At 34.3% G+C, this 27,887-nt stretch overlaps 2 protein-coding genes across 4 annotated transcripts; both read left to right on the top strand.

The window, feature by feature from the left end:
* The first annotated feature begins 1,081 nt into the window (after positions 1–1,081).
* Positions 1,082–4,035, top strand: LOC111381612. 2 transcript variants are annotated; one of them, XM_023005411.1, is made up of 6 exons: positions 1,082–1,326; positions 1,431–1,500; positions 1,607–1,712; positions 2,338–2,436; positions 2,516–2,656; positions 2,728–4,035. In XM_023005411.1, the coding sequence occupies exons 1-6, from the start codon at positions 1,185–1,187 to the stop codon at positions 3,814–3,816; spliced, it is 1,647 nt and encodes a 548-aa protein (XP_022861179.1). In that variant the 5' UTR covers positions 1,082–1,184; the 3' UTR covers positions 3,817–4,035. The 2 variants fall into 2 exon arrangements, with proteins under 2 accessions (XP_022861179.1, XP_022861178.1); XM_023005410.1 differs by having other exon boundaries at positions 2,335–2,436.
* Positions 4,036–14,612: 10,577 nt separating this feature from the next.
* On the top strand, positions 14,613–25,671 carry LOC111381601 (protein S-acyltransferase 24-like). 2 transcript variants are annotated; one of them, XM_023005400.1, is made up of 13 exons: positions 14,613–15,146; positions 15,583–15,723; positions 17,322–17,434; positions 19,641–19,720; positions 19,859–20,022; positions 21,760–21,898; positions 21,989–22,088; positions 22,681–22,738; positions 23,058–23,135; positions 23,239–23,337; positions 23,864–23,942; positions 24,062–24,210; positions 25,049–25,671. In XM_023005400.1, the coding sequence occupies exons 1-13, from the start codon at positions 14,892–14,894 to the stop codon at positions 25,472–25,474; spliced, it is 1,881 nt and encodes a 626-aa protein (XP_022861168.1). In that variant the 5' UTR covers positions 14,613–14,891; the 3' UTR covers positions 25,475–25,671. The 2 variants fall into 2 exon arrangements, with proteins under 2 accessions (XP_022861168.1, XP_022861169.1); XM_023005401.1 differs by lacking the exon at positions 14,613–15,146 and adding an exon at positions 15,383–15,493.
* Positions 25,672–27,887: the final 2,216 nt, after the last annotated feature.

Genomic DNA, 27,887 nt, shown 5'->3' with positions numbered 1-27,887 from the left:
GCGAAGTGCACTGCGGGGACCTTTGTCAGAAGATCCACCACCAATTTCAGAAGGAGATCTTTGCTAAGATCCTTTCTGCCCCTTAGGTTTAAATTGATTTGACGTCTCTATGAGGCTAGTTGATGTGACTTATCAACTTTATGTCAATTCAACTCGGGAGAAGCAATTACCCGCCCACTCTACAGACGTGGCTGATTGACGCCTATGAGCAGATACCTCATACCGTCAAATGTATACACGTGCCCCACATTCAACGGTTCATCCCACCTATAAATACCCAAGGGTTGGCAAAAGGCAAAGGTAATGAAAATCTTACTACATAGCACTCCATAGCAAGAATATATATATTTTCTCCTCCCCCTTAATTATTTGGCACAACCATTGGGTACTGTTCCGACCATCTGAACCTGACTTGACCGTCGGAGTGTATATGACCGCCACCGCTAGTCTCGACCATGTATGTCTAACCGTGCGTTGATTGTGCGCAGGGAGGAATACGTGGAGTAGCTCTCAGTTGGCCACATAGAAGGTCCAATTTTCGAGGTCAACAAATTCCATATCCTCCGTCGATGTTAGAACAATAACACAAGGTCAATTGGGGTTACTAGTTGATGCAGTAAAATCAACATCAGGTAAAATGTCTTATTGTTCTATCCGCACGTTACAAAGGTAGACAACGTGTGCAAGAATGAAACTTAGTTCAAACTCATTTTCAATTATGCATTCTCTCAATAAAATAATTTTATACATGAACCTAAAACTTTTCTCATACATATTAAGAAAAAGTAATGGTTGCATTAAGTCGTTTTCCATTCCTAAACACATTAGACTCTGTTTGATCCTTATTATTTTCAAAATACATTTTCATCTATTCTTTTCAATTACACATTTTTCAATAAAATAATATTATGCGTAAATTCAAAACATTTTCTTATTTTTTAACCACGTATTATCCATCAATCTACTATTTCAAAATGCATTATTAGAATATGTTATTTTTTTTCCTTGCCAAAAAATTACCTATTTTACTTCTAAGTAACTTCAAACTTTTTATGTTCAGCCAAACATGCCAGTACGCTATCCCCCTTTCTTCTAAAGAATTTTCTAAAAATTGAAACGCTCGCGCGCGCCCTAAATTCAAATCGAAATCCAGTAATCCGAGAACTCACCGAGTTCGTAAAAAAATGGCGCACGCAGCAAGATTGAATCTCCGAATGCAGAAGGAATTGAAGCTCCTACTCACCGACCCACCTCACGGCGTTTCTTTTCCTTCCCTCTCCGATGACTCTTCTTCTCCATCTTCCTCTCTCACATCTATTAATGCCCGTATGCCGATCAGATTCATCATATTACATCTACCGTATTTGTGTATAATAGTGTGCGTAGACTTATTTTTGAGTTACTGGAAATTCTAATTTTGAGTAATGCAGATGTTAAAGGACCTGAAGGGACTGTCTATGCCACTGGGATTTTCAAAGTTGAGATTCAAATTCCTGAAAGGTATGATTTTCTGCTTTAAAATTACTTTATTTATTTTGATTTTTTTTCCTGAATTTTGATTTCTGTATTCATTGGTGAGGTGGGTTTCCATTGTACTCTTGATTAGGTATCCATTTCAGCCTCCTATTGTGACGTTTGCTACGCCGATATACCATCCAAATATAGACACTGGAGGCCGAATTTGTTTGGATATCCTCAATCTTCCTCCTAAGGTGTGTGTCTCATTTCATTGCTTTCAATTACAACCGGGTATAATTATTGCATGAACTTAGTTAAAATCTTCAGTGTTAAATACAAAGAGATTCTTAATTAGTTCTTAAATTAATCGGAGGCTATTAGCCAGTTTGATCATTGAAAAGAAAGTGTTAAGAGCGTAGCTTGCAGTTCTAATGTATCTCCATCATGTAATCGCCACATCTTAAATGGCAGATGCTAAGAATAGTTCGAAATTGATCAGTAGCACGTTTGGCTAAGCTTAAATGGGCGCTTGCTGTCAAAATCATGCTTTTAAGCTACTTTAAGACCAGAACTCAGTAAGGAACTTACCCAACTGGTTATGGATGTCGAGACTTCAGTTGCTGGCTACCCTTTCATCGTGTCACCAACTTTCTCGACGTTCCGGCACTGGGAAGGTGTCAGCCTTATTCATGATTGAGTTTAACTTCAGCAAGACAATTATCTATATAATAAATGAGCTGCTTATTAAAATGTTTGCTAGCAAGAGTATCTCAAGATAAGGCTTTGTTTAATTAAGTGTATCTCCTGTTTTGACAATTTTCAATGTTTATTTTGTTGCTCTTTGTAGTTAATTCATGGATCATATTTTAACTGAAGCAGGGTGCCTGGCAACCATCTTTAAATATTTCAACTGTCTTAACAAGCCTTGGACTATTGCTAAGTGAACCAAACCCTGATGATGGCCTTATGCATGAAGCGGTAAGTCCGTATGAATTACTAAGAAAGCTAATTAGGAGAGTGCCTGTGGATTTTTATAGACATAAAAGTTGTTGTGCAGAGCAAGGAGTACAAATATAACCGAGCAGCATTTGATCATAAGGCAAGATCCATGACTGAAAAATACGCCAGAGCTGGAGAAAGTGAAAGTGCTACTGGTGGCCAAGGATCTCAATCTCACACAAATCAAAGCACCTTACAAGTAAGGTTACTTGGTTGGATTTATCATTTATGCAAGTGCCTACTTTTAATACTATTGTGTATTTTGTACAGAGCGAAATGAATGTATCAGATGTATCATTGTGTGAAAATGAGTATTTTGTAAGCCATAAGAGATTCAGTGGAAGCAGCAGGAAGCTGTCACTAGAGTGTTCAGGCTTGATTATGAAATCGGACAGTGGCAAGAGGACCTATGATGTGCCTGGAAACCAGATGGATGTTGGACTGAAGGAAGGTAATAAAGAAATTGCCACTGAATGCAATCGAGAATGTGACAATCTACAAGTCACTAGGGATAAATATCAGCAGAAATTTTATGATGTCTCCAACATTAGAAATGCTGACAGCGTAGATATTGAGGTGCCAAAACAAGGTCCCTCTGCTATGGAAACCCGAAACCCTTCAATGGATTATTCAGTGTCCTTGCTGCAGACTGCTGACAATCACAAGCAAGAACCCCCTAAAAGTGAAGTATGTAAGTTATTAAGTGACAGCAAAATTATTACTTTGGAGAAATCTTCAGAACAGTCACTACAATCTCTCGAGTCGAGCAAGAGAAGTATCCACTGTGTTGAGAAACTGACCGCTATGCCTCCACAGACGGTCTCTCAAAGTAGCAGCCACAATGGAATAAATCTGTACAAGAATCCTTTCGATCAGATTGGGAATGGCTCTGCCAGTATCAGGCGCATGAGACTAGGTTTGGTCAGAAGGAAACCATCCTTGGGGCCTCTGAGTTCAAGCCGACGCCCTTTAGAGGATAACAAAGAGAATCAAGCTCCATTCCAAACCTTGCCCCCTTCACAACCAAAAGGACAATCTGGAAAGCTGCCATTGAAACCTCTAGATCAATTGAGAGGGAGTAATAATCAGGTTGACTTGCATTCTGAAAAATCCTCTACAAATTGTTCTAGGAACCTGCACCTGTCGTGTGATGACAGGTACAATGAAAAGCAGCAATCTAAACGAGTTCATGATGAGGAGTCTGCTGGTGGATTCATACAGCAGGAAGAACTGTTGCCAGTACCCGAGACAGTGATCGTGTCAGATAGTGAAGATAGCGAGGATGAAAATATTTCTGCAAGGTCCAAATTGTCACTAGCCCGGAAATGCCTTTCAAGGAAGCGAAAAGGTTCCCATTGATTTATGCTTACTACTTTACTAACTTCAAATAGCGTCTAATTTACAATGGAAAATTCTTCAAGTTTCAAATTGCAAATATTATAGGCACACTACTAATGATAACAATGTGTAAGGTACCTGTGTGTACTTGTACTGTATAATTTCATCTCAATAGCACTGACATTTTTTTTGGCTTCCAGCACATTGATACATTCTTTTCTATCAATGGAAATTCGAACATATGACCTTCCCTTAAGATAGACTTAAATTAAATCCTAGTACCGATTGTCTCTCTTGTGGGGAAATGATTTGGTCTTTGTGTCCAAACCGTTAATTTCCATACTATCAACTCTAGGAGAGTCCAAGCTCATTTTACACCTTATGAATTTCTGTCACGTCCTAGGTTGGTACAAAAAAATGTGCATTTTTTTATAACGACCCTGATTTCATGCCGACCGTTCTCTTATGTAAAGTCTGTTTTAGGAGGAAATATTTTCTCTTACTCTTCAAGGCTTTTTGTTGCATTCCTTAGAATTCGAACAAGCGACAGAAAGCTTTGAGGGGGGTGCATTTTTCTGTCACGTCCTAGGTCGGTACAAAAAAATGTGCATTTTTTATAACGACCCAGGTTTCTTGCCGACTGTTCTCTTATGTACAGTCCGTTTTAGGAGGAAATCTTTCCTCTTACTCTTCAAAGCATCGCATTCCCTAGGATTCAAACAAGCGATAGAAAGCTGTGAGAGGGTAAGACAGAAGATTTCCTCCCAATGCAGACAATATATAAGGGAACGACAAGGCACAAATCCTGGGTTGTTACAAGTCTGTTGGCATATTCAAATAACAAGAAAAAGGATTGCCAATACTCGAGACAAAGATCATGTTGGGTAGTGAACATAGCGAGGATGAAAAGATCATGTTGGGTAGTGAACATAGCGAGGATGAAAACCTATTTACGAGGTCCAAATTGTAACTAGCTTGGAAAATGCTTTTTAAGGAAGCGAAAAAGCATTTAAAAGTATTCTTACGAACTTTTAAATAAAATTCCTCATATATATCTGCCGTAATTCCAATCTTCAACACTTCAATCTAACCCAAAAAAAACTTGTGAAAATTCATACATACAATGACAACAAATTCTACAACACCGCTAAACAACAATAAAAAAATTCCACAGACAATTTTGAACAATCTACCGACATTCACTAACCAAACATTGACAATCTAGAGAACAAAGTTAATCACAAGAAACTAATTAAGCATTGTTCCCAAATCCCAATACCACAAACAAAATTTTCAAATAAAAACAAACCATCAAAATATAATATGTATCAAAATAAATAAATAAACAAAAACTTATTACAAACAATAAAACAATGTACTATATATCAAAATTAGAATTTTATTTGACTTCTCTATAAAATTGAATCCATTCATTCCAGACCTCGTCAAGTAAATCTTGGGAAAATGCCACACTATTATTGTACTGTAAATGTAGAAATGAAATTTAGCAAGAACAATAATACGTTTAGTGGATATGTACTCAAAGATAGTAAAAAAAAAAAGAAAAAGAAAGCAATGCATACCAATGACATTAACGGGGTATCATTCTAGGTTATTATATCCCTCATGTATCGAATCACAAAATATCCGCACTCTGCATTACCAGATTGACGAGGACACTGTGAATACACATGATAGAAATAACGTTTATTTTATATCAAAACAAAAAAAAATGTAAAGCAACACTAGTTTATAAATACTAACTTACCCGTACAAATTCGTAAGAAATTGTCCTGCACAAATTCAATTGTTTAGTAGTGTCAAAATGTTTGAATACCCTGTTTTCAATATAAATATATAAGCATTCATGCATTACATTCTAATTAGCAGGAAAAATATATCACTTCGATAACGAATTTATCGGTTTGAAAATTATGCTATTATGTATATATAAACTTACAGATCAAGGACGTCTTTTATCTCTTGGTGCACATCCTTGTTTAGAGAATCAAATATGTGTACTGTGTTGGCATAGGGTTCTATCACAAGTAACACCCAATGCATTCTAAAAAAGTCGATGAAATTTTAGAAAAAATATCTTTAGAATCTACAACACTTAAAAATTGAACTCTAAAATAACCAAATGCTTACCCTATATTAAAGGGTATAAGTTCCAACTAACCAGGCACTAGAACTCCCAATTTAGAGTTGAGATCTTGGGCTCTATTCTCAGCCGTGCCCGAGCCTCTTGATGCAATTGTTGGGTCGATGAAAGCGTACTTGTTGGTTAAACTTAATTCCTTAAGCTTACAAAAAAAGCATCTAGATGAAAAATGAANAAAATCGAAGGTCTTTCCTTGGACAGTATCCGTCCCAGCACTACCATTCAACTGCTCCTCCAACTCTTTAATATAAGCTTCCTCTAAGCCTGTGCCATGGAAGACTGTGTTTTGTGCTTTTCTAGCTCAAGCTGCTTCTGAAATAACTCATCGTGCCGTTTCTTTTGGAAGCTACATTGTGCAGTATTGATATAGGCAGGAGTGACGAGATCTATGTAATAACGTTAATGAGCATTTTCAAATATAAAACACAAACAAAGAAGAAGGTAAACTAATAATGAAATGTCGAAGCACAATGATTAATCGCATTACATGAACATGAGAGACTATATTGATGAGTGATTTACTTGGTTTTGTTTAATATCGCAAAAGGCAAAACTGGAGTAGTGATACCTGGTTCAAGTGTAGCGGTCTGGATTTCAACAATTTCTTCTCCTGACTCTTCTTCATGTAATAAATCCTTCCCTTTGTTTTTGATCCTGCTTGTCAGTTGTATAACCAAGTCCTCTATCTCATCTTCCTCCTCTTCATGCTAAGAAAAATAGTCGCCTGGAAGTGCAAAATTAATCTCTGACACAGAGGGAGAGCTCATTCCCCTGAGGTAATTGTTGAACTCAGTGAATATATTTTTCAACCTCTCAGAATGTATCTCCAACTTGATTTTGCAATTTATCCGTGGACATTTTAATTTTGGCATCACTTCTCCTTCAACCTTTAGCGTTTTCAGTGCAGGCATATGCTCTAGTATGAAAACTTCTAGACTGGGGAAGAAACAGGAATATGAAATCACCATTTCACTTCCGATATAGGAATTCGCACGAAGTTGGAGCTTCTTCAAATTGATTCGTTTCCCTAACTCCATCATAGGATCTTTCTGTAGTCTGCTGCCGACCAAAGTGAGCTGGTTGAGGCTAACTGGTAGTTCTGGTAGCTTCCTAATTATTTTTCTGTTATAAATGTCTTCTTACGTAGGAGAATGTTAAATATCTTCCAGGAATAAAGCTTGGAGAAAATGTTGTTGCAGATCCTGAACTTGAAAATGCAGGTATTTTTGCAAACATCAGCGTTTATCTTGTGAGAGTTGTCCATTTAAATTTCATTTTTTTATCTGAACTTGCTTGTTAATGTTGTTTGTTAACATTTTATGTTTTTTTATTTTTTTAATCTCCAGGCAGTCTAAAATTTCCTCTTTAGTTTTCTTCTTCTATTTCGGTTTTGCATTTTACTGCTGTTTGAAATCCTGCTGTTTTTATCTTGTGGGGTGTCTTAAATTTCAATTTCTTGATCTGGGTTATTTTCGTTTGAGAACATTGTGTCTCGAATTTCAATTTATTGATCAGTGATTTGTTCTTTACATTTTTTCTTGTGAGGTTGTCTTAAATTTCAATTTTTGGATCTGGGTTTTGTCCTTTAATGTTGTTTGAAAACGTTTACTGCTACTGTGTCTTTTATTTGCTTAATTTCCTATCGTTCAACCCAAATCATACCCTAAAAAGAACCTAATTACAAAATGATTCCTAAGTAAACCTAATTATTGAAGGGCCTTATATTAATTAGTCGCCTAGGACCTCTAAATTCTCAGGGCCGGCCCTGATCTGAAGTTTTGGACGATACTCTTGAAGTGTTCTGCCACCAGTTTCTGATCGCCCAAAAATTGAAGAAATGCACGTCTCGCGGAAATTTTACAATTTGCAAACATGTGGTTAGTTGTTCTATGACCTTCTATTATGAAATTTGAAGAATTGTTATTGCTGGCATAAAACAATTTACTTTTGGTAGCCTTGAAATGCAAATATTGTGCAGAAGATCATGGATGCGGCAAATTTTAACTTCCCATTAATTTTCCTCCTGACTACAATGATCAAATTCCTAGCTATCAATTCTTCTAAGTAATCTTCCCCCGTATCTTTTACTGTTTGTGTGCCATCAGGATGTATGAATCCTTCAGCCACCCACTGATTCATTATTTTAAATGCGGGAATTTCATGGCCTTTAGGGAAACTTCCGAAATATAGAAAGCACGGTTTCAAATGAAGTGGTAAATCTTTGTAACTTAAGGCTAAGCTATTCGAACAATCCTGATCACAGTCCATGTTATTGAGTACCCTGCTCCATACGTCTGGCTGTCTCTCTCTTCTCCTCAACATGCCTGAAGTGGCCACAATTGCTAGAGGAACACCACCACATTTTTCGATTAATAGTCTACTGACAACTTCTAATTCAGATGGTATGTTCATACTTTTATTTTCTTCATGAGCCATGAACAATGTCGAGAAGAGTTCTCAGCTGCTTTTGGATCTAGAGGCTGCAGCTCATGTAAAGAACTTTCTCCACCTATGCCTCTACCTACACTACTATATCTCGAAGTAAGAACAATGCTTATTCCCATGTCAGAGTTTGGGAAGCCGGCTTTTAGGTATTCCCATGTATTTGTATCCCAGATGTCATCCAGGAATATAACACATCTTTTCCCTTTCAAAAAAGAATAGAGATCTTCAATCAAGTTCTCTTCCTGTTGCTTCTTTACTAAGCCGACTTGTCTAGCAATGTTTTTCATAAGATGGAATCTAAGACACATATACCCAAGCTGAGCAGAATATAAAATCCTTGGCTGAATTATACACTTTCTTAGCTAGAATTGTTTTCGCCACTCCTAGCATACCAACAATGGAAATGATACAACTTTGTGACTCCGAATTTCTCAGCATGCTAATCAATGTATCAACCTACCTGTTTAGGCCAACAACATTTGGTTCTTCAAAATGAGAGTAAGATTTTCTCCTATCCATGTGATCACTCTTATCCTTGTCAGGATTATCAAGAAGCCCATATCTTGCTTTCGCTTCAGTGATTTCAGTTACTCTTCTTCTGATCTTTTCTATTTTCATCACCAACTGATGGTGGCTCCTCGTACATGTTACAAAACACCTACACAATCCCTTTCGCCTTCCTGAAAAATTCCCATAAACTATAATAGTCTTTTCGACATATTCAACAAGTTTTGTAATGTCATCGGTAAAATTAAGCAATCTCTGGCTTTTGTCTTAGGTGGAAATTTTGGCATCAACATCTGCTAAGTAGGATTTGCTTCTCCTCATTTCTCTTTCAATCCATTCCATATCTTCTTTCAACCAATACCCACCCAATGCTTCACCAAGGATCAAGTTTCTAGTCATGTCATTGATTTTTCTGATAACAACGCTAAGAGTAATTACAAGAAGTTTTATGCTCTCCATCTTGTGTGTGTTGGTCACAGATGACAGCGTTGATAAAAGCTTTAGGAGGAGGTTTTATCTAAGAGTGAACTTGAGGGTTTCTGGCTTTCTTTAAATGAATATCTTGTTCAGGAAGGAAGCCAACTTACTCATAGACGCCCATTTGTTTATGCAATCGAAAAGTCAGAATTAACATCATAGTAGGATAATATTTCTACGTTCTCAATGATATAGTGATATTCCCCTTGTTTGTCTAATCCTAGCAATTGGAATTGATTAAAATATGCATTGATCCAGCACATGAAATGCCAGATACAAGTTGAATTGGTACTGGAAACTTTCTGAAATGACTTAAAGCCTGTTTAGGAGTGATTTTGAGAATTGATTTTTTGACCGTTAAGAGAAAAGTGTGGTCCACCCATGAAAGAAGAAATCAAATATGGTGGCTGGAATGGTGAAGTAATGATAAAAAATCAATTTTTTGGGCAAAAAATCACTTCCAAACAGACTGTTGGTCATCACCCGCGGGATGAAAAAGATGTGTGAGTATTTCAATATTTTGAGGAAAAAAAATTATTGACAAAGACCATAAGCTCAGAAGTCGGAACAATTATTATTATAATCATGAAATTTAATGATATAATATTTTCAACTACTATTAAAAACAAAGTATATGTCAACTTTTATGAATGTAAGGCCATGTTTGATATGGCAACTTTTCCATGAAATATGTTTGATGGCATCAATTTTCTAGGTAATTGAAATTCCAACTTTCAGCCTCACGTGCACCTTTTCCACGAAATGGAGAAATTCATTTTCTCATGTATTAGGTGGTTTTTCATTTTTCAGGTTGGCTTTTTTAAATTTTTTTTTAAAAAATATTTTGGCAATGGAAACAAATTTTATTAATAATTGTAACAAATTCTTTCATTTTAGTGGATAATTTTTATATAAAACAAAATCAAACGAACATCAAAAGATAGATGATTTTTTTGATTTTATTATTATTATTATTATTATTATTATTATTATTATTATTATTATTATTATTATTATTATTATTATTTTTACAATGGAAACAAATTTCATTTTCAATACCAATAAAATTTAGCCTTTTAATAGATAATTTTCATGTAAAATAAAGTCAAACGAACACAAAAAATACTTTTATTTCAACATTCTTCACGTGAAAAATTATACTAATCAAACACAATAATTTACAATTTTCAGGAAAATAATTTCTAGATAATTCAATTCCTTCCCACCCAAATTTTATCTTTACAATCAAACGGAATCTAAGATTCAAGTGATAAGTAGAAAAAAAAAAGAACAAAGCAATTCTTAATTCTGTTCTACATTGCTTTTGCTTTCAATGGTGGGAACATTGCCAAAATAACTACTTTGTTCTATTTTAATAACTTATTTTCAACTTTCATCCATGAAAAAATTCTTTTAAAAACTATTAATTCAATCATAAGCAAACTTGTCAACCATGCTCTGAGATTTGAAACATTGTGTGATTTCAGGTTTATTGAACAGGTTAGCACAATCAATTACCTGTACAAAAACTAGGATGCTGAGAGCAAGATTTCAAATTTCACTACAGCTACTTTTTTTTGGAAAAATTGCAACCATTAGAAAAGAGAAATTAAACTTAACTGGCTGAAGAAAGCAACCGCTCCGATCATATTTAAGCACTGGAAAATGGGAATCATCGAGTTGAAGAAGCTTGGGCATATAATCAAGCATCGCAAAGTATATAGTTCTAATAGTTCAACTAAGCATGTGTGTGTGTGTGTGTGTAGTAATGTACATTCGAAAATTAATATAAAATTATTTTATAGTTGGTTTAATTGAGAAAAAAATAATATTAGAATTTTATTCAATTTTGATTCTTTAGGTTCAATCAATTAAAACTAGAGGTGCTAAGTGTGACGAGTTGTTCATTGACTCACCTACTCACAAGTCGAGCAACGACTTCCCATGCGAGCTACTTATTGATTTGTTTGCTCGCTGATTTGTCAACGACTTGCGAGATGACTGTCACAACGAGTAAAATACAATTTCAATTAAAAAAATGTGAAATGTGTCAATTCACATTACACACAAAAATGCATTTATAAAAATCATGAGATGCTAAAAATACATAAATGTCCATTGTTTTGAGAAAATATTGGGTTTGGAGTTTGCTATATTGAAATGGTAATTTTATTTATAATACACAATTTAATTACAATGAAATTAAAGTTTTCCCCTAACCTGTTTAGAAGTGAGAGAGAAATATTTTATCAAACTTTGTATTAGTTATTTATTTGTTTATTTAAAAACGAGATAGGCAAATAAGACTTTTTATACAATTATAACGAATTTTTTGAATTGAAACTATCATTAGAGGCAAGATGTGTAAATTAATAGAAGGTTCGATGTAAGATTGTGCTAAAAGATGGAAATATAATTGCAAAAATGAGTGAAGTTTGAGAATGTTCATTGCAATTAAAATATGGTGTAGTTCACACCACAATTTTTTTTTATTTCTTGCACAACATTTTAATTGCAATTAAGATTTTTAATCTTTGTTCATTATAACACTTATATCCCTAACAATTTTCATGTTATTCTTATCTTTAAACTTTCAAAGAATTAGCACATTTTGTATTTGATAATAATTTTATGTCCAAAAATTTGTTAAAATGACGTAAAATAACTTTTTTTCATCATATTTCTAAAAATAAATAAATAAAAATTGCGAAAAAAATAGTTCTCCCTCATTTTCAAAACATGAAAATAAAATATTTTGATATAAATTATCATTAAGGACAAGACGTAATAATTAATGGAACGTGGAAAATAAAAATTCATGAAAAAAGTTAAAGAAATAATTACTACAATAAACAAAGATTGAAAAGTTTAACTATAATTAAAAATGTGGTGTATCAAAGTATATCGAGGCTAAAAAGAAATTAGGAGTCAATACTTGTATTAATTCAAATGTTGATTTTTTTTTCCAGCTAAGTCAATTTTGACGGGCTGTGACATGATTTTACAATAAGTATTCTATTTACAATCTTTTAAAATCATAATAACTCAAAAGTGTGACTATTTTTGGGAACATTATATTATTCTAACATGACTACTTTGAAAAATAACTTTAACAATAACGATTAATTAAACCTTACAAATAAGTAAAAGTTATTTATTCTAAAAGTGATTTTAACTCGAGTCAATTGTCCCAATAATCACTGAATTTATATTTGTGTCTTTGATTGTTCACTGAACTTATTCAACATTGAATACTACTCATCACCAATTTTATTAGAGGTTTGAAACAGATAATGTGTCAGTGAGTAACATGCAACATTTGGATAAATTTAGGGAAAAAATTGCAGTAAGGGTACTAAGCTTTTTGTTTATTGGTAGACTTGACCCAAAACTTTCTTTTGTGCCACCCAAAGTACTAAACCTTTAAAAAATACATATGGAGTCCAAATAGATAAAAACCGTTAATTTGACTGTTAGTTGGCCAAAGAATTGACATTGACCATAAATTTGACTAATTTAAAAGGATAAAATGATAGCTTTACATTTTTTCAACAAAAAACACAATTATAATAAATTAATAATCAAACGATAAAAAATAAAAACAAAAACCATCCAACACCATCCTGTTCTTCCTCCACCCCTTTACGCCACCACTAGAAGCAGTGGTCAACGCTAAAACCACTAGGCAACATTGGTGCCACCACCACCACCACCACCGCTTTCATTGCCATCACTACCATAAAATAAAACAATATACTTTATAAGAATTGAAATGGGTTGATAAGAGAACTCCCAAAATTTGTGGTTGCAATTAAAACTTCCAGGTTGTCCACGCTCCACAAAACTCAGAGGTCCGTCGTTTCTTCAGAACAACCACTAGCCTTTTGAATATCACAGGGATTCCCATCTTTGTCTATATATTTTTTATCTCTAAACTTTAATGATTACTGTTCATATGGCAAAACAAGCTTTATTTGAGGCTCTATCCTTTGATAAATCCAATAATAATTTGCCCGATTCAGAACTTTCCCCAAATTCAGTAAGTATTCGAGTGTGTTGAGGAATTAAACCACGTGAATGAAATAAATGGTGTGTTTTCATATTTTTTTAACCAATTTTTCAATATTATTAAGAGTCTTAGATGTTTCTGGAAATTTAATTTTCAATTATTTGCACGATAATCTTGGGAATATGTTGAATTTAGAGGAATTTAGTGGCGAATAATTCAATAAAAAGTGAAATTCCACTAAATGGTGAAAAGTTTTAGACTATTTAATCTCGAAAGTAATTAAGAGTGTGAATTGTTCTCTGGCGATGGTGGTCATCGTCGGTGGTGCTGACGATTGGTGGAATTTCTCTGGTGGTGGTAGTGGTTGTCATTATCGGTGATATCGATGTTGGGTGACTGTAGGAATGGCTGATTCTTACGAATTAGAGTGGGAAAGGGTGTGGAGGTGTTGATGGTGAAGGAGTTGACCCTTTTTTATTTTTCTTTTCTTCCTTTTTATTTCATGTTTTAATTGTTTAAGTGGAAATATTATTAAATTATCATTTTGCCATTTGTAAATATGATGAAAATTATTTTTTGGGGTCAATAACAATCAAATTAATAATTTCCATTCATTAGGACTCAATGTGCAATTTTTTCAAAGATTTGATATTTCCGGTGACACAAACAAAAAGTTTAGGTCAAGTTTGTTAATAAACGAAAATATATGGTATCTTGATTGCAATTTTTCCTAAATTTAATGATCAAAAGTTGATAATTTAAACTTTAGTGAGTAATTAGAGATAGGAACGTAAGTTGTTTAGAGCCTGTTTGGGAGTAATTTTGAGAATTGATTTTTTTTACTGTTAGGAGAAAAGTGGAATCCATGAGAGAAGAAATCAAATATAACAACTGAAATAGTAAAATAACGATAAAAAAATTAATTTTTTTGGACCAAAAAATTACTCACAAATAAGATGTTAGTGATTATTGGGACAATTAAGCTCTAGTTTGGCCAATTATTTCACATTATAATTTTTATCTTTTTTTTTTTATTTTCAATCATAGAATCTTTTGTGAGATAATATTACACAAACAATTTTTCCTTTATTTTCTCAAATATACATTCTTCAAAAAAATATTATTTCAAAAATTAAAAAACCAATCAATGGGAGACAAATGGGCTAACTCTTCTAATTCAGTATGATAAAATAAAATTTTAAAATTTACTTAAATTTCTAGCCCATTTGTTCATGAAATTATTGTCCAACGAGAACAAATAAGTGAATCGCAGCGGGAGTTGGATTCTTCTGCCTTTCGCTGTTTCTTCAATTCATTATACCAATCCAGTCAACTCCCTCCCCTTCCAGGAAAAACCCTTAATTATAAATAAATTCTTTGGTCAATTATACAGATATATACATATGTTTGTAGGGATGTATTGTTGATCAATTCGTTGCTTTGAAAAATCTTCTGATTTCCCAAGAAAAAAATTCCCAATTTGGAATATTTGATATGGCATCGGAGATCGAGGTGGTGGAAGAAGTGGAATCCGGAGATCGGAAGCAGACGGCGGCGGAGGTGGTGGTGGAGGATGATAGCCTCCGGAATGATGTCTACACGGCGGCGGCTTATGGGGACATGGAGAAGCTGCAGCGGCTGGTTGAGGGCGAGGGTTGCTCCGTTTCTGAGCCTGACGCCCTTGGTTACTTCGCTCTTCAATGGGCCGCCCTCAATAACCGAACTGCCGCCGCCCAATACATCGTCGAGGTGCACTAACATTTGTATATACACACACGGTTCTGGGTTTGTCATTTGTGCTTGTATATTGGGAGTTAATGACGTCGTTGAGAAATTAATTGCTTGGTGAATATGTATCTCAGTTCAAATTTGTATTTTGTTGAGCTGAGTAAGATTCTGTAACTAAGCTATTAGAAGTAAATTTCCCACGTAGCGGAAAGAAAATTGTAGGGAGCATTGTATTTAAAGAATAACTTAACGTCTAGTTGTATAATATAAATTTGTTTAAAATATTACCTGCTAACACGTGACCTGAGTAACTGAAGAGTAGATTCTTGAAGATAGGATATGAGTTACTTTGCAATCTGTAAATGAAGGTGTGAAGTCAATATGACTCACTCTCTCTCTCTCACATTTCCTGGTCAGTTGTTTTCTATTTTGATACATTGTGGTTTATACTTGACAGCATGGAGCTGATGTTAATGCGGCAGACCATACCGGCCAGACGGCTCTGCACTGGAGTGCCGTGAGGGGTGCAATCCAAGTTGCTGAGCTTCTGTTGCAAGAGGGTGCCAGGGTCAATGCCGCTGATATGTATGGCTATCAGGTTTGTTTATATTCCCGCCTCTTCATCACAAATTAGCAATTAATGATCTGGTTGGATAGTGGTGGTGTAAATCTATCGATGGAGAGTATGTTATTTCATAGAAATATAATGCAATAATAAACTGCACCATTCTACTTTTTCCTTGTGTGGGAATTATACTCTCTAGAATAGTGCCGGAATGGTGGATATGTCAGTTATGATGATTAGCTCCATGAATATTGTTGTTTCTAACATCTTCGGCAATTTACTGTCAGTAGTACTTCCTCTTGGGGGTATAAACATCCTCCTTTTGTTTCTACTCTTTTTCTGCTTTTAAATGTTTGGTATTGTCATACATATGCACTTTTGTACCATCTTCATGTCTTTTTTCTATTTCTTGTACGTCAATACTCGCTGTTGCTGTTATGTACATTCCTGAAGACTTGACACAAGTCATATTAGTCGTCCTAGTCCATTTACTGTCATAATTTTTGCCCATTCTCTCTGTTACTTCATGTAGTGAGGTTTCAAATTTATAGTTTTCTTCGCTAAGCATAATTTGGCTGCTGACGAACATGTCTAACCTCATGTTTAGGGCCTTTGTACAGCGTCTAATGGTGAGAGATATTGGCCACAAATGTTTTGTTAATTTCTCATCAATGGCTGTTCTGGGATATATGTTTCTTTTTACGTTATATTTTGAAGCTTGGGGGACCTTAATTCCATCCACCCTCAGATGATCCACCAAAGCTCATTATCTCCCATACATAGACACTAAAATTTGCATGTTGGTGTACATCAGATAGATAGAGGATCATGCAAATACAGATAAGTTTTGTTAAATTTGAAATCTGATCAACGACTATTTTGACAGGATTGTTATTATGACATGGAAAGTTTCCTAGTAACTTGTCAAGAAATTTCAGGATGCTTTATTACTTATATGTGCGATTAATATTGTCTCTCTCCCTTCTTGACACACCATCCAGACTGGTGGGTTTACAAGACTGACACCAAACTAAGAATCGTGAGTTGAGTCCTATGTGTAGACTAATGACAGATAAAGTAAACTTGACGTGCTTTGAAATGTCAGGAGGCGGAGCTACCTTCAGTGATAAAGAATTTGTTACTGTATAATTAGTAGTAAAATCGCAATGGAAAGTAAATATATCATGAAACAGATTATGATAAAATGCAGTCGAATTCAATTGTAAGCAAACGAGAATTGGTTGCAAACTTTAGATAAGAGAACTGATTTATGACTTGAATCATGCAAACCACAATGAAGAAGTGTAGTAATAAGAGCAACAATAACATACCCTCAATTCCAAAACAGTTCTCGTGTCACATTTGTTTTGTGTCCTTAAGGTCAATGTGTTTTCCAGTGGCTGGATTCTTATTCCAGCCAATAAATTGTTAGGTAGCTCTTGCACAAAAATTGTTTCACTGGAAGTGGCCTTAGTTCCTATTCAGCTAAAGGAAAGAAAGAAGAAATGGCTGTGTTCCTGACCTTTTCAGCATTCTCTCTCTTTTCCCCTTTTTTCCTTGTAAATTTTAAGCACTTAAGTTGCTGAGAACTTGCTAATGTAGATGCATTGTCACACTCACTTTAACTGCAGACTACACATGTTGCTGCACAATATGGTCAGACAGCTTTCATATATCACCTTGTTACAAAATGGAATGCAGATCCCGACATTCCCGACAATGATGGAAGAAGCCCTTTGCACTGGTACTTGACAAATGTAATCGTTATTTTCTACAGTAGTTCATTATTAGAGTAAATTTGGTTTGCATTTTACTTCCAGTATCTGTGATTCTAGATTATGTTAATTGGCATTACAATATAAATATCCTTTAACTTAATATTTGTTTTTTGAACCAACCCTTTGGGAGTTAATTTTAATCATAACATGGACAAAAAGGAATTCCAAACTTTTTGAAGGAAAAGAACAATGGCTTGGTGATCTATGGGATAGTTTTTTTGGTTTTCTTGTGGGCTTCTATGCAGGAATTTTAATCATATTTTTTTTATCTGCAGTTCTTCTTGGTTGGGAGAATGAAATGTATTCTTGAGTTTAATTTTTTTTGAAATGCAATTCCTACTCTCTAATTTCTTTAAAAGAATAGCAGACTAGGCTTTTAATCATAACTAGTGCTAAATGATAGATTATAATTGCTATTCAGTACGTTTAACTTAATGGTGAACTTGTAATTGTGCTTTTGCTTTGCACCTTGAATTTTGTATTAGTAAATATCAGTCTATGATTGCTTGATCAGTTATTTAGTGTAGAATTGTCACGCGTTTTCTAATAACGTGATTTATACAACAAATGTACGGTGTTAAGTTTTGTAATATAAAATTGGAAATAGAGTGTCGAACCCATAAGGATTAATATCTGATTTCTACTAAATACTATGATTATTTTAGCTTTTACTTTATCTAGACAATCAAATTTAGAATCGATGTTTTTATTCTAATCTAACGTGGATGTGATGACAGTTCAAGCAATTTTATGTGATTTATAAGAGATTTATCTGAGTGAGAAAGCCCTAGGGAATGATTTCACTATTCTATCAACACAATTTTTCAACTTCTCCTGTTATTTCTATCAAATTTTCCTAAATTTATAGGCAAGAAGCCTGGTATAATTTTATTCTCTCTCTTGAGTGCCGAATAGAATTTATCTCTATTCTTTAATTCCAATGTCTTTATTCCAAATGAAACATAACTTATCAAGTACGTGGTTCTTAAATGAAATAAGCCTCAAAGATTTCATACTTTTAAAATCCACAAAATCAAGATTACGTTGTTCTTAGATTACACCTACATTTTACTCTCTCGAGTGCCGAGATTAAAGCATCAAATCATTTAATTATTGATCAGGTAATTGAAAGCATTACACAAGAATAAACACAAATAAATTAATGAAAAAATCAACGGAAATAACTATATTAGAATTCAAATATGTTTCAAATTAGGTTACATCAACCCTAGATTTAGAATTTAGTTCATGATTGATATAAACATATAATCAAATACAAAGGAAAGAACATAGAAAAGAAAGATTAAGCAAAATTCATTTGCCGCTTGACTTCTTCTCCCAGTTTGTGGTCGTTCTTCCTCTCAATTGATCTCTTTTGTCTCCTTTTTCCTCGAGCCGTCTTCACCCCAATCTAGGTCTTTAAGTTCGTATTTACACTACCTAATGTGTCAAGACGAGTTGGAGTTAGACCAAGCCGAAAAGATATAAAAAAAAAAAAAAAATTTGATTTCTCTCTTTCTCGGTAGCAGTGCTGACGCCACGACAATCTTGTTGCTGGCGTCGCAGTGTCCAACGGAGAGCCAGCGGTTCTACTTGCCTTTCTTCCTGGTCCCCAGCCTTCTGCTAGTTTCTTTGATTTTGGGCACCTAGATGCGGCGCATAGTGCCCCATGTACTGCTTTGCCTCCTTTGCTTGTGCGTTAACTTCTTTTTCACTTCATTTTTCCCTCCTTTCATCTCCATTCCGACCCCACTTCCATGACACTTTAGCTATATTTCAAGCTCCGAAAAATGCCATTTTATCTAAGTTGTCTAAACTACAAAATAAAACAAACACACACCTCAAAATGCTCAAAAACAAACCAAAAACCATGATTTAGAGGTGCTAGTTCGATGAGTAAATTACATTCATCAAGGATAATGGCCGTACGGCTTTGTTTAAACCTTTTTTTGATCCATAGATTCCACCCAAATCAGGATCACAGCAATATGATTTATTTACTTGATTAAAATAGATATGCTGCAATTTTTTCCTGTTCTTCTTCTTCTTCTCGGTCAAAAAACTTGCCAGTGATTTTTACATGGGCCATCTTGTGCATTTACTTATATAATGACCAGACTTGAAGTAGTTATTATAGCTTCTTAATTTTTATTGTATTCTTCCACTCTGTAGGGCTGCATACAAGGGCTTTGCGGACTGCATACGTCTTTTGCTATTTCTAGATGCATATAGGGGACGTCAGGACAAGGAAGGTAAGTTCAAAAGCTCTATATTCCATAACTTTTCTGTGTTTCTGACGTTTTCATAATTTTTAAAGAGTAACTGATGTCATCGAAATTTTATGTTATTATATCTTAATTCAAAAATTTCACATACATTTTGTCATTTAGGTTGTACCCCTCTCCACTGGGCTGCTATTAGGGGTAATTTAGAAGCATGCACTGTGCTGGTGCAAGCTGGGAAGAAGGAAGATCTGATGGTAGCAGATAATACTGGTCTCACACCTGCACAGCTTGCTTCTGATAAGAATCACAGACAAGTCGCCTTTTTCCTTGTAGGTATTCCTTAATCTTGCAGTTCTTGTATTCTCAGTCAGTTGGAACTTAATTAGTGGAGCTACAAATCGTATCTAAATAATTTTGTCCTTGCTTATGTGTAGTGCTATCATTGAAGTCAGGGAGTTTGTTTTTAGTTACAGAAACCAACAATTTTTCAGAATTCTTAATTGTCCTAGAGTTATCGTCCTGTCCCCATGATCTTGTGATACTTAAAATTTTGTTGGATATAACCACTTCCATTATTGTATTGTTTACTCTTAGTTTGGGAACTAGTCTGTATGTATTATGATAAAGCCCATAGAGCTTTTGGAAACATTTTTTTCTCTCTTTCCTTTGAGCAAAAGATTTTGTGTTTCTCATCTTTTCTTCTTTGCATTTATTAGCTCCTGTGGCTCTATTATATAAAGTAGACAACTTCGTCTAATTTAAGGACATTTTCCTAGTGTTCTATATTTAGTCTCCGTTTGGTGAAATTATTTTAATCATTTTTATACAATCAAACTTCATTTTCACCCATACATTCCAATGGATCTACAAGTACTATCCACTTATGCACCACTCGTTTCTATCTATTTATAAATTCTTCCCAAACAGAGGTTTAATAATATTTTATAAATTTAGTTATTCTTGCTTTTCCCTGTATATATGGGATTTGAGTACTTGAGACATGCTTATGAAATTGCATCGCTAATTGCAGATTTACTATCATTAAGTTTGTAAGTACATACTTTGTTTTTATTCTGGTAGGCATATCGGGAAAACATAATCACGTTCATTTCACAGTGAATAATGCTATTCATCAAGAGTGTTCATGGTCACTGCAACATTCTCCAATGAATTAAAATTTATTCCAATTTTATAGGAGGATGTGGCAGTTATAAGCTGCCACATAGATTATTGATGGCCAAGCACAACTTATGAACAACAATACTCTTTCACAGTTGAGTTGCGTGCAAAGTGTCTCTGTAAATAATTATATAAAATATTGGTTCTCCACTTGTCCAACCTCGTGCATGACAATAGGGAAACGATCTTGAAATTTTTTTTTGAGAATAAATCATTCAAAAAAACTGGGTGTGCGTATTTACTCATTTTCTTTCTTTCACGAGGTTTTTTGTTGTCAAGAGGGGGAGGGGGGTGGGGGTAGGGAGGGAAAGAGTTCGTTCTTCCCCAATTTCTGGACAGATTCAAGGAAGCTACTGTTTTAGAATTCATGAAGGAAATTCCTGATTGGTTGGAAATTCATAACTGAGCTTTTGAGGCCAAATGGAGTTTGTTTTGTTTGGGATACGTTGAGGGAATGCAGAAAATTACTAGAACTGATTACGCATGGAAATTTAGCCCAAAAAATCAGATTATATAATAGATTTTGATAAAAGTTGATGAAATGTGTGGTTGAAAAGTTGTGGGTCCCATGAACTGTGTGGCTGAAAATGAGTTTGATGAAAAATGAGTTATAGAAATTGGGGCCAAGCAGGGAAAGTTTCCTCTTGAATTATTGGAGCTTTGTGACGAAGTTAAAAAGAAAAGGTATACAGCTTGTTGTAGATGAAAATGGTGATTTTTAACGCTTCTTGTACTATAAACCCAGTAACTTCTTGCAGTTAAAATGTCAATTCCCTATTTTCCCTAAATATATGTTGGTCAAGCAGTTTTATTCTTTTCACATTAATTTAGATATTTGTCTGCATTAGGGATAGGTCATATATTTATTATGTTCTTTGGATTTACAGGGGAATGCTAGAAGGTTGTTTGACAAACGGTGCGATGGAAACAGCCGCCTTGGCAAACTCTCGAAATTAGGACTTGCTCCAATACTCTGGTGTATAATATTTTTGTTACTTGTGACATATATTCATTCAGCTGTTACGGGTATTTCTCTTGACTTTCTGCTTCTCTTTTTTATTTAGCATTGTGGATCTATTACACTTGAGAACCTTTGTTACTTGTTTCTGGATGCAGCATCAAACCTGCCAAAATTAACAGCTGGCTTTGGTCTTCTTGCTTGGATGGGTGTGTTCTTGGCATCCTCGGGACTAGTTTTGTTTTATAGGTGCAGCAGGTAACTCAAATGTGTGCCTGGCATTCATAAAGTCATTGTTTCTTTCGGCTTAGATGTCTATAGGACTTGTGAAGATGCTTTCGTTATTTTTGTGTTTGAGAAATGGAGTTCCCTGTTGGATTTTTCTCGAATTTTCTTATTAATCATAATATGGTATACCTGGTCAAAGATGATTTTTGATTGTTTATTACTATTTCTACAAACTTTCATGATGAATTCCTGTAGCTTGGTATTTTCTTTCCATATCATTTCGTTATGTTAAAATTGTTCTTACATAGGATGTTTTAGAATGTAAAATGATTCTATGTTTTTGTAGTTTCCCATTTTACTTTGCTGTTGAATGCACTGCCAGTTGATGATTTCAGCCATTAACTTAATTGTTCTGTCTAAGCATTGAAAATGTGGATATACATTTTCAAATTGTGAAACACATTCCCCCATGAATATGCAATGTATGTGCATGTAGATGTAACTTGGTTATTTATTATTTGAGCTTCTTACAGCTAAGAGTTGTGATTAAACTCATTAGAACTTGTTTGGAATTACTATTATTGTTAACGAGTCTAAACTTGTTTGACCGTGTTGTTTGTAGCAAGGATCCAGGGTACATCAGAATGAATGTACATGACTCACAAAACACTAAAGATGATGTAAGTTGCCACCTGTTTTATTAGCTATTTTCCAATTAATTGCTATGTTTATATCTAATCCAACAGTTCCATTGTTCAAAAATAAAATTGGTTCCACAAGCATAGAAAAATCACTGGCTCGTCTTTTATCTACAGTGATGCTGGAAAGCTCTACTTTATATCAATCCCGTTCTTTTATTTCTTTCTAAGAATCCCATGCATACTATCTTACCTGACTTTCATATCAGAGCTCTTAATTTGCTTTGCCTGGTATAGAACTCCATAGATTTAATTGTGTACTTTAAACATTATTTAAATTTTACCCTTATTTTTGGTTTAGGAACCTTTGCTGAAGATTGAAATAAATAATCCCGCTTTGCTTGCTGGGAACTGGTCTCAGCTTTGCTCAACTTGCAAGGTGCAAAATCCTGTATACCTATGTAAAAGGGAAAGAAAGCTGTATTCTAACTGAATGTTCAAGTTGTATTGCTTCTAGTCTCATCTGACCTGTGCTTTATCAGATTGTTCGGCCCCTACGTGCGAAGCATTGTTCCACTTGTGATCGTTGTGTTGAACAGTTTGACCATCATTGCCCTTGGGTATCTAATTGCATTGGCAAGGTGATATGGCATTTATTTGCATATCATTCTGTATTATTATTCTTTTTCTTCTTCTTCCTCTTCTTCTTGCCCTGATTAAATGACCTCGGAGAAATCATATATGTCCAAATCATTGAAGGATGGTAAAGGGGGAAAAAAAATGTCTCTCTCTCTTTATGCCACTTGGATTTGAGTAGAGATTAGTTGGTTGGTTCTCCATACTCTTCGCATCCCAACTTTTTAAGGTAAAAAGAAAGGAAAAACATAATCTGCTCTTTCTTTCATGGCTCACTTAGATTCCTAACTGGTATACCTTGTATCTGGAGAAAGAATGGGTGAATCAAGTGACGGGAGGATGAGTTAGATGGTTAACTGATGCTGATCTTTATGAAATAGACAGAAAAACTGTGAATAGACGATTAGTCAGCTCATACAGTCTCCTATTTGTTCTGCATTCCTCCTTCCCACTTGGTGGTTTTCTCTGTTAATTCATGGGTATTAATTTCCTACCATAATGGTCTGATTGAAATTTTATCATTTGATACAGAAAAACAAGTGGGATTTCTTTTTGTTTCTTCTTCTGGAAGTTCTGGCAATGCTGGTTGCTGGAGGAGTGACTCTCACAAGTGAGATATATTTTTCCTTGGTCTTTGCATGGAAATATTTAAACGTTGCTATAATTTCATCGTCCTTTGTTTTCTTCATGTTCCATTATCCGTTGTAAATTTTTTTTTTAACATTGCAGGAGTGCTGACTGACCCAATGGCTCCATCTTCCTTTGGTGCATGGTTGAACCATGCTGGAAATCAGCATGTTGGTGCTATATCCTTTTTGATTGCCGACTTTTTCCTCTTATCTGGTGTGGCAGTCTTAACTGTTGTACAGGCTTCTCAGGTTTGCTTCCAGGATCTTTATTTTCTTTGTATTTGGGTTCTTTTCAGTTAATTATCCGAAAATGCATAATTATAGTTATGGTTTGAAATAATAGGAAGATACTGTGATACTGTGATATATCTCTGAGCTATGATTCGTTAGCCTAGAATATGACCCAAGAATACAATGTTTTGGTGATACATTATGATAAGATGAGGATGTATAGACATCACTAAGTGTTTTTTAAAGTCTGATTTCCTCTCAGAAAGTTTCCAGTTTGTCTTGCTATGTCCAGAACCTTCACCTTTTTATGTCATTCACATCTTCATGCATTCATGGTATTTCGAAAGCGAAGTCATTCTCGCAACTTGTTTCATTCATACTGCTCTATCTAATTGAATTACACTGGCCAAAAGCTTTAGAGATACCAGCAATATCTCAGTACCAACATAATAAGTGAGATTAGAAACCAATCCCAAACATGTCACTAGGGGGTATTCAATGATCTGACATGTTCTTTCACATATTCATTTCCCCTGAAGAAGTAAATCATTTTTCTATAGCACATAGCTTCTATACCATGCACAAATATTCGATGTTAAGAACATGGATCAACGTACAACATGATTATCAGCACTTGATCGACCATTGTTGTTTAAATTTACTCCTAGTTTAAGTTGCATTTGTAGTCCATTTTGCCAAGATATTATAAAATAAACATGTAATGAAAAGTAATATGCCAACTTGTCAGCGTCTGTGTTGAACAAGTTTTTGCCACTCTATTTAGTTACTTTTAAGAGGAGTTGGCGACTTATTCTGTTTGTGATTAATGGTTTTTGCCATTTTATCCCTTCTACAGATTGCTCGAAACATTACTACGAACGAAATGGCGAATTCAATGCGTTACAATTATCTCAGAGGAGCTGGGGGCCGATTCAGATACCCATATGATCATGGCTGCAAGAAAAACTGTTCAGATTTCTTGATAAATGGATACAATGAAGACGTGGAGTACAATGAAGAATTGAGTCAATCTGAAGAGACTTCAATGTTGCAAATGGCTCGGAATACAAACCTGTTGAACGATATCAGCCATGCTCATCAAACGAATGGAAATGGTCATGTAGCAATCGACGTGAATGACAATAAAAATGCACATCATGGGCATGTTCATTCTTCTCATCGTAGCCATAGCCATAATCACAGTAGAAAAACTGATTCTGCTCCTTTAGGTTTGGGCATCGGTTTAGGGCGAAATGCTACCCGTTCTGCAACTGCATCGTGATAATATTGTGCTATAGGGTCCGAAAAAATGTCCTCTCTCTCTCTCTCTCTCTCTCTCTCTCTCTCTCTCGACCATCTTTCTGTCCGTAAACGCACAAGATTGGCTTCTGTAATTCAATTAATCGCTTCTTTTTTCGAGTTCAATTTTTCATTACCTTTCTGTGGCTGTTTTATATCGAATTTGGTTTGTTTATTTCATGATTCATACTAGTAACCATTTTGGTCAATTAATTCGCTTATTCAAATGACTTGTTAAGAAAGGAGAGAGAAGAAAAGCATAAAAAGGGTGCTTTAATTTTTGGCTGTGTTGTACTGACATGAACTATTTCTCTGAAATTTAGGCTTTAAATCCGCTTTTCTTATTTAATAAAAAAGAATAAGATACATAGAAATGATATATTAGACAACGTTAGCAATAGTGACATTGTACACGACGCTACTTTCACAGGACTTTTGGCAAGTTAAAAGTTGCTCAGAGATTGGACCCATTAGGCGGGATTTATTTTTTATTTGTTCATTTTCTAGTAGAACTTCCTGAGAAAAATAATTTAAGCTAGTTTCCTTTGAAAGGTCTTTTAATCGGACAAAATATATTCAAAAAATTATCAAATCAAATTCAAAAGCAAACTTCTCATAAATAGTTTTTGATTTGTCAAAAATATTGTCAAATCGATCCTAAGAAGTTACTTTGAAACATATTTGAATAATTTATTGAAAGTGTTTTGTCAGATTATAAGAACTTTAAAAGAATTTGGTCTAAAATGTCTTCTTTGAAAAAAAAGGGACAAAATAAAAGCTTTGTCAAATGAACACTAAGCCCTTGTTTGAGCTTCATTTTTTTGAGAAGAATGAATTTTTTAATAGTGTATTGATGAGAAATGTGTGGTTAAAAAATAAGAAAAAGTTTTGAATTTGCGTGTAATATTATTTTATTGAAGAATGTATGTTGAAATGATATCAAAATACTGTAGAAAAATGTATTTTTCCAAAATAATGGGACTCAAACAAGGGCTAATAGGTGAATAAATTTATGATAATTCCTATGAATTAAATTAACTACTAATTAATTTGTTATGTCACTATTGCTAGTAAATAATTTTTCAGATGATAATCTTAGCTAAAAATGTTTGTTCCGATCAACTTGATTTCATTTTTGGCTATTACACTTTCCTTTGTGTTAGGGATTTTAATGCCATTTGCCCTCCCTAATCTCCACGTAGAAGCAGCCGTGCGAGGATCACCATTCTCTACCTCGTTTTTCCATTAAGTAATTAACATTTTATCATAATAATATTTTATGGATAATTCTATATATACATTATGGTGTCTATAATATATACATTGAATTTCATGATTGGAAGGTTGAAAGAACTGTTTTTCTACCCTCCAATGATGTTATGTCACTTGGTACATTATAAATACCTTTATGGACATCATAATATACATGTAATATAAATCATATTTTATTCTTGTAAATACGATTTAGATTATAATTATATAAATAACTAAAGGTTAAGACCATATTTCTCATCCACACCACATACTCGACCTACCTCGAGGAATTTTTCCCCGACTCTATCTCTCCACCATCTCGATAATCTGTATAATTGGGGGAATTCCACTCGTTTGAGACAAAGTACCCCAACGACGAGCCAGGCGATTATTTTCATTGCTTTTACTATAGGTACAATTTGGTTGATAACTTTGCTGACAGCGTGTGAGGTGACCAACATTTTTGTCATTGATTTTAACAACATTTAAAACCATCAATGGTATAGATTTTTACATCTCTTTGAATGTCAACAAAATTGTACATTTTTTTATGTACAAATAACATAATTCTATTTTTACCATCTTTAACTCTCTATTTGATCAAATTCATCTCCTACTAATCAATCTCGACTAGGCCGAGTTGATATATTTTATCTACTCTCTCTCATACTTTTGTCCTTGTCTTCGTACATTTTTATACTCCAAGAACCTAATTTTTATTTTTTACTTTGTAAAATCATTTCAGTTGTAATCAAATGTTTTGCTAACCAAAATTGTGCTTGGTAAATTTTATAAATAGATAGAAATAAGTGAGTAGAACTTAAGGGTGGTAAATATTTTATAAACTAGAGCCGAATATATGCTAGTAATGAGAAATATAAAATTTTCTCTAATTGGAAAATAATCTTTCGTTTTCTATTACTGATTTTGTCCCAATATATTTAGAAGTGGAAAATTTCAATTGAGTAATTAGCACAAAATGTTTTTACCTTTCAATGTTATTGTATAAAACGTTTATACATTTTATTTTTTGACATTTTCACCCATATTTTCACTTTCCATTGCCGAAAAGGTCATTTTCATCTAATTTGTCAATAAAAAATATAAAATGACAAATAAACCCTACTATTTAAATAAGGCAT

The sequence above is a fragment of the Olea europaea genome, unplaced genomic scaffold, assembly GCF_002742605.1.
Source record: "Olea europaea var. sylvestris unplaced genomic scaffold, O_europaea_v1 scaffold2339, whole genome shotgun sequence".
Lineage (NCBI taxonomy): Eukaryota > Viridiplantae > Streptophyta > Magnoliopsida > Lamiales > Oleaceae > Olea > Olea europaea.
This window is presented reverse-complemented; position numbering and strand designations above follow the sequence as displayed.

Bases quoted from the DNA above. Each gene is read 5' to 3' on its own strand.
- LOC111381612 (XM_023005410.1), top strand. From the start codon at position 1,185: ATGGCGCACGCAGCAAGATTGAATCTCCGAATGCAGAAGGAATTGAAG. The intron at 2,437-2,515 runs GTAAGTCCGTAT...GTTGTTGTGCAG, and splicing joins ATGGCCTTATGCATGAAGCG to AGCAAGGAGTACAAATATAA. The intron at 2,657-2,727 runs GTAAGGTTACTT...TATTTTGTACAG, and splicing joins CAAATCAAAGCACCTTACAA to AGCGAAATGAATGTATCAGA.
- LOC111381601 (XM_023005400.1), top strand. From the start codon at position 14,892: ATGGCATCGGAGATCGAGGTGGTGGAAGAAGTGGAATCCGGAGATCGG. The intron at 15,724-17,321 runs GTTTGTTTATAT...CTTTAACTGCAG, and splicing joins CTGATATGTATGGCTATCAG to ACTACACATGTTGCTGCACA. The intron at 22,739-23,057 runs GTAAGTTGCCAC...TTTTTGGTTTAG, and splicing joins CACAAAACACTAAAGATGAT to GAACCTTTGCTGAAGATTGA.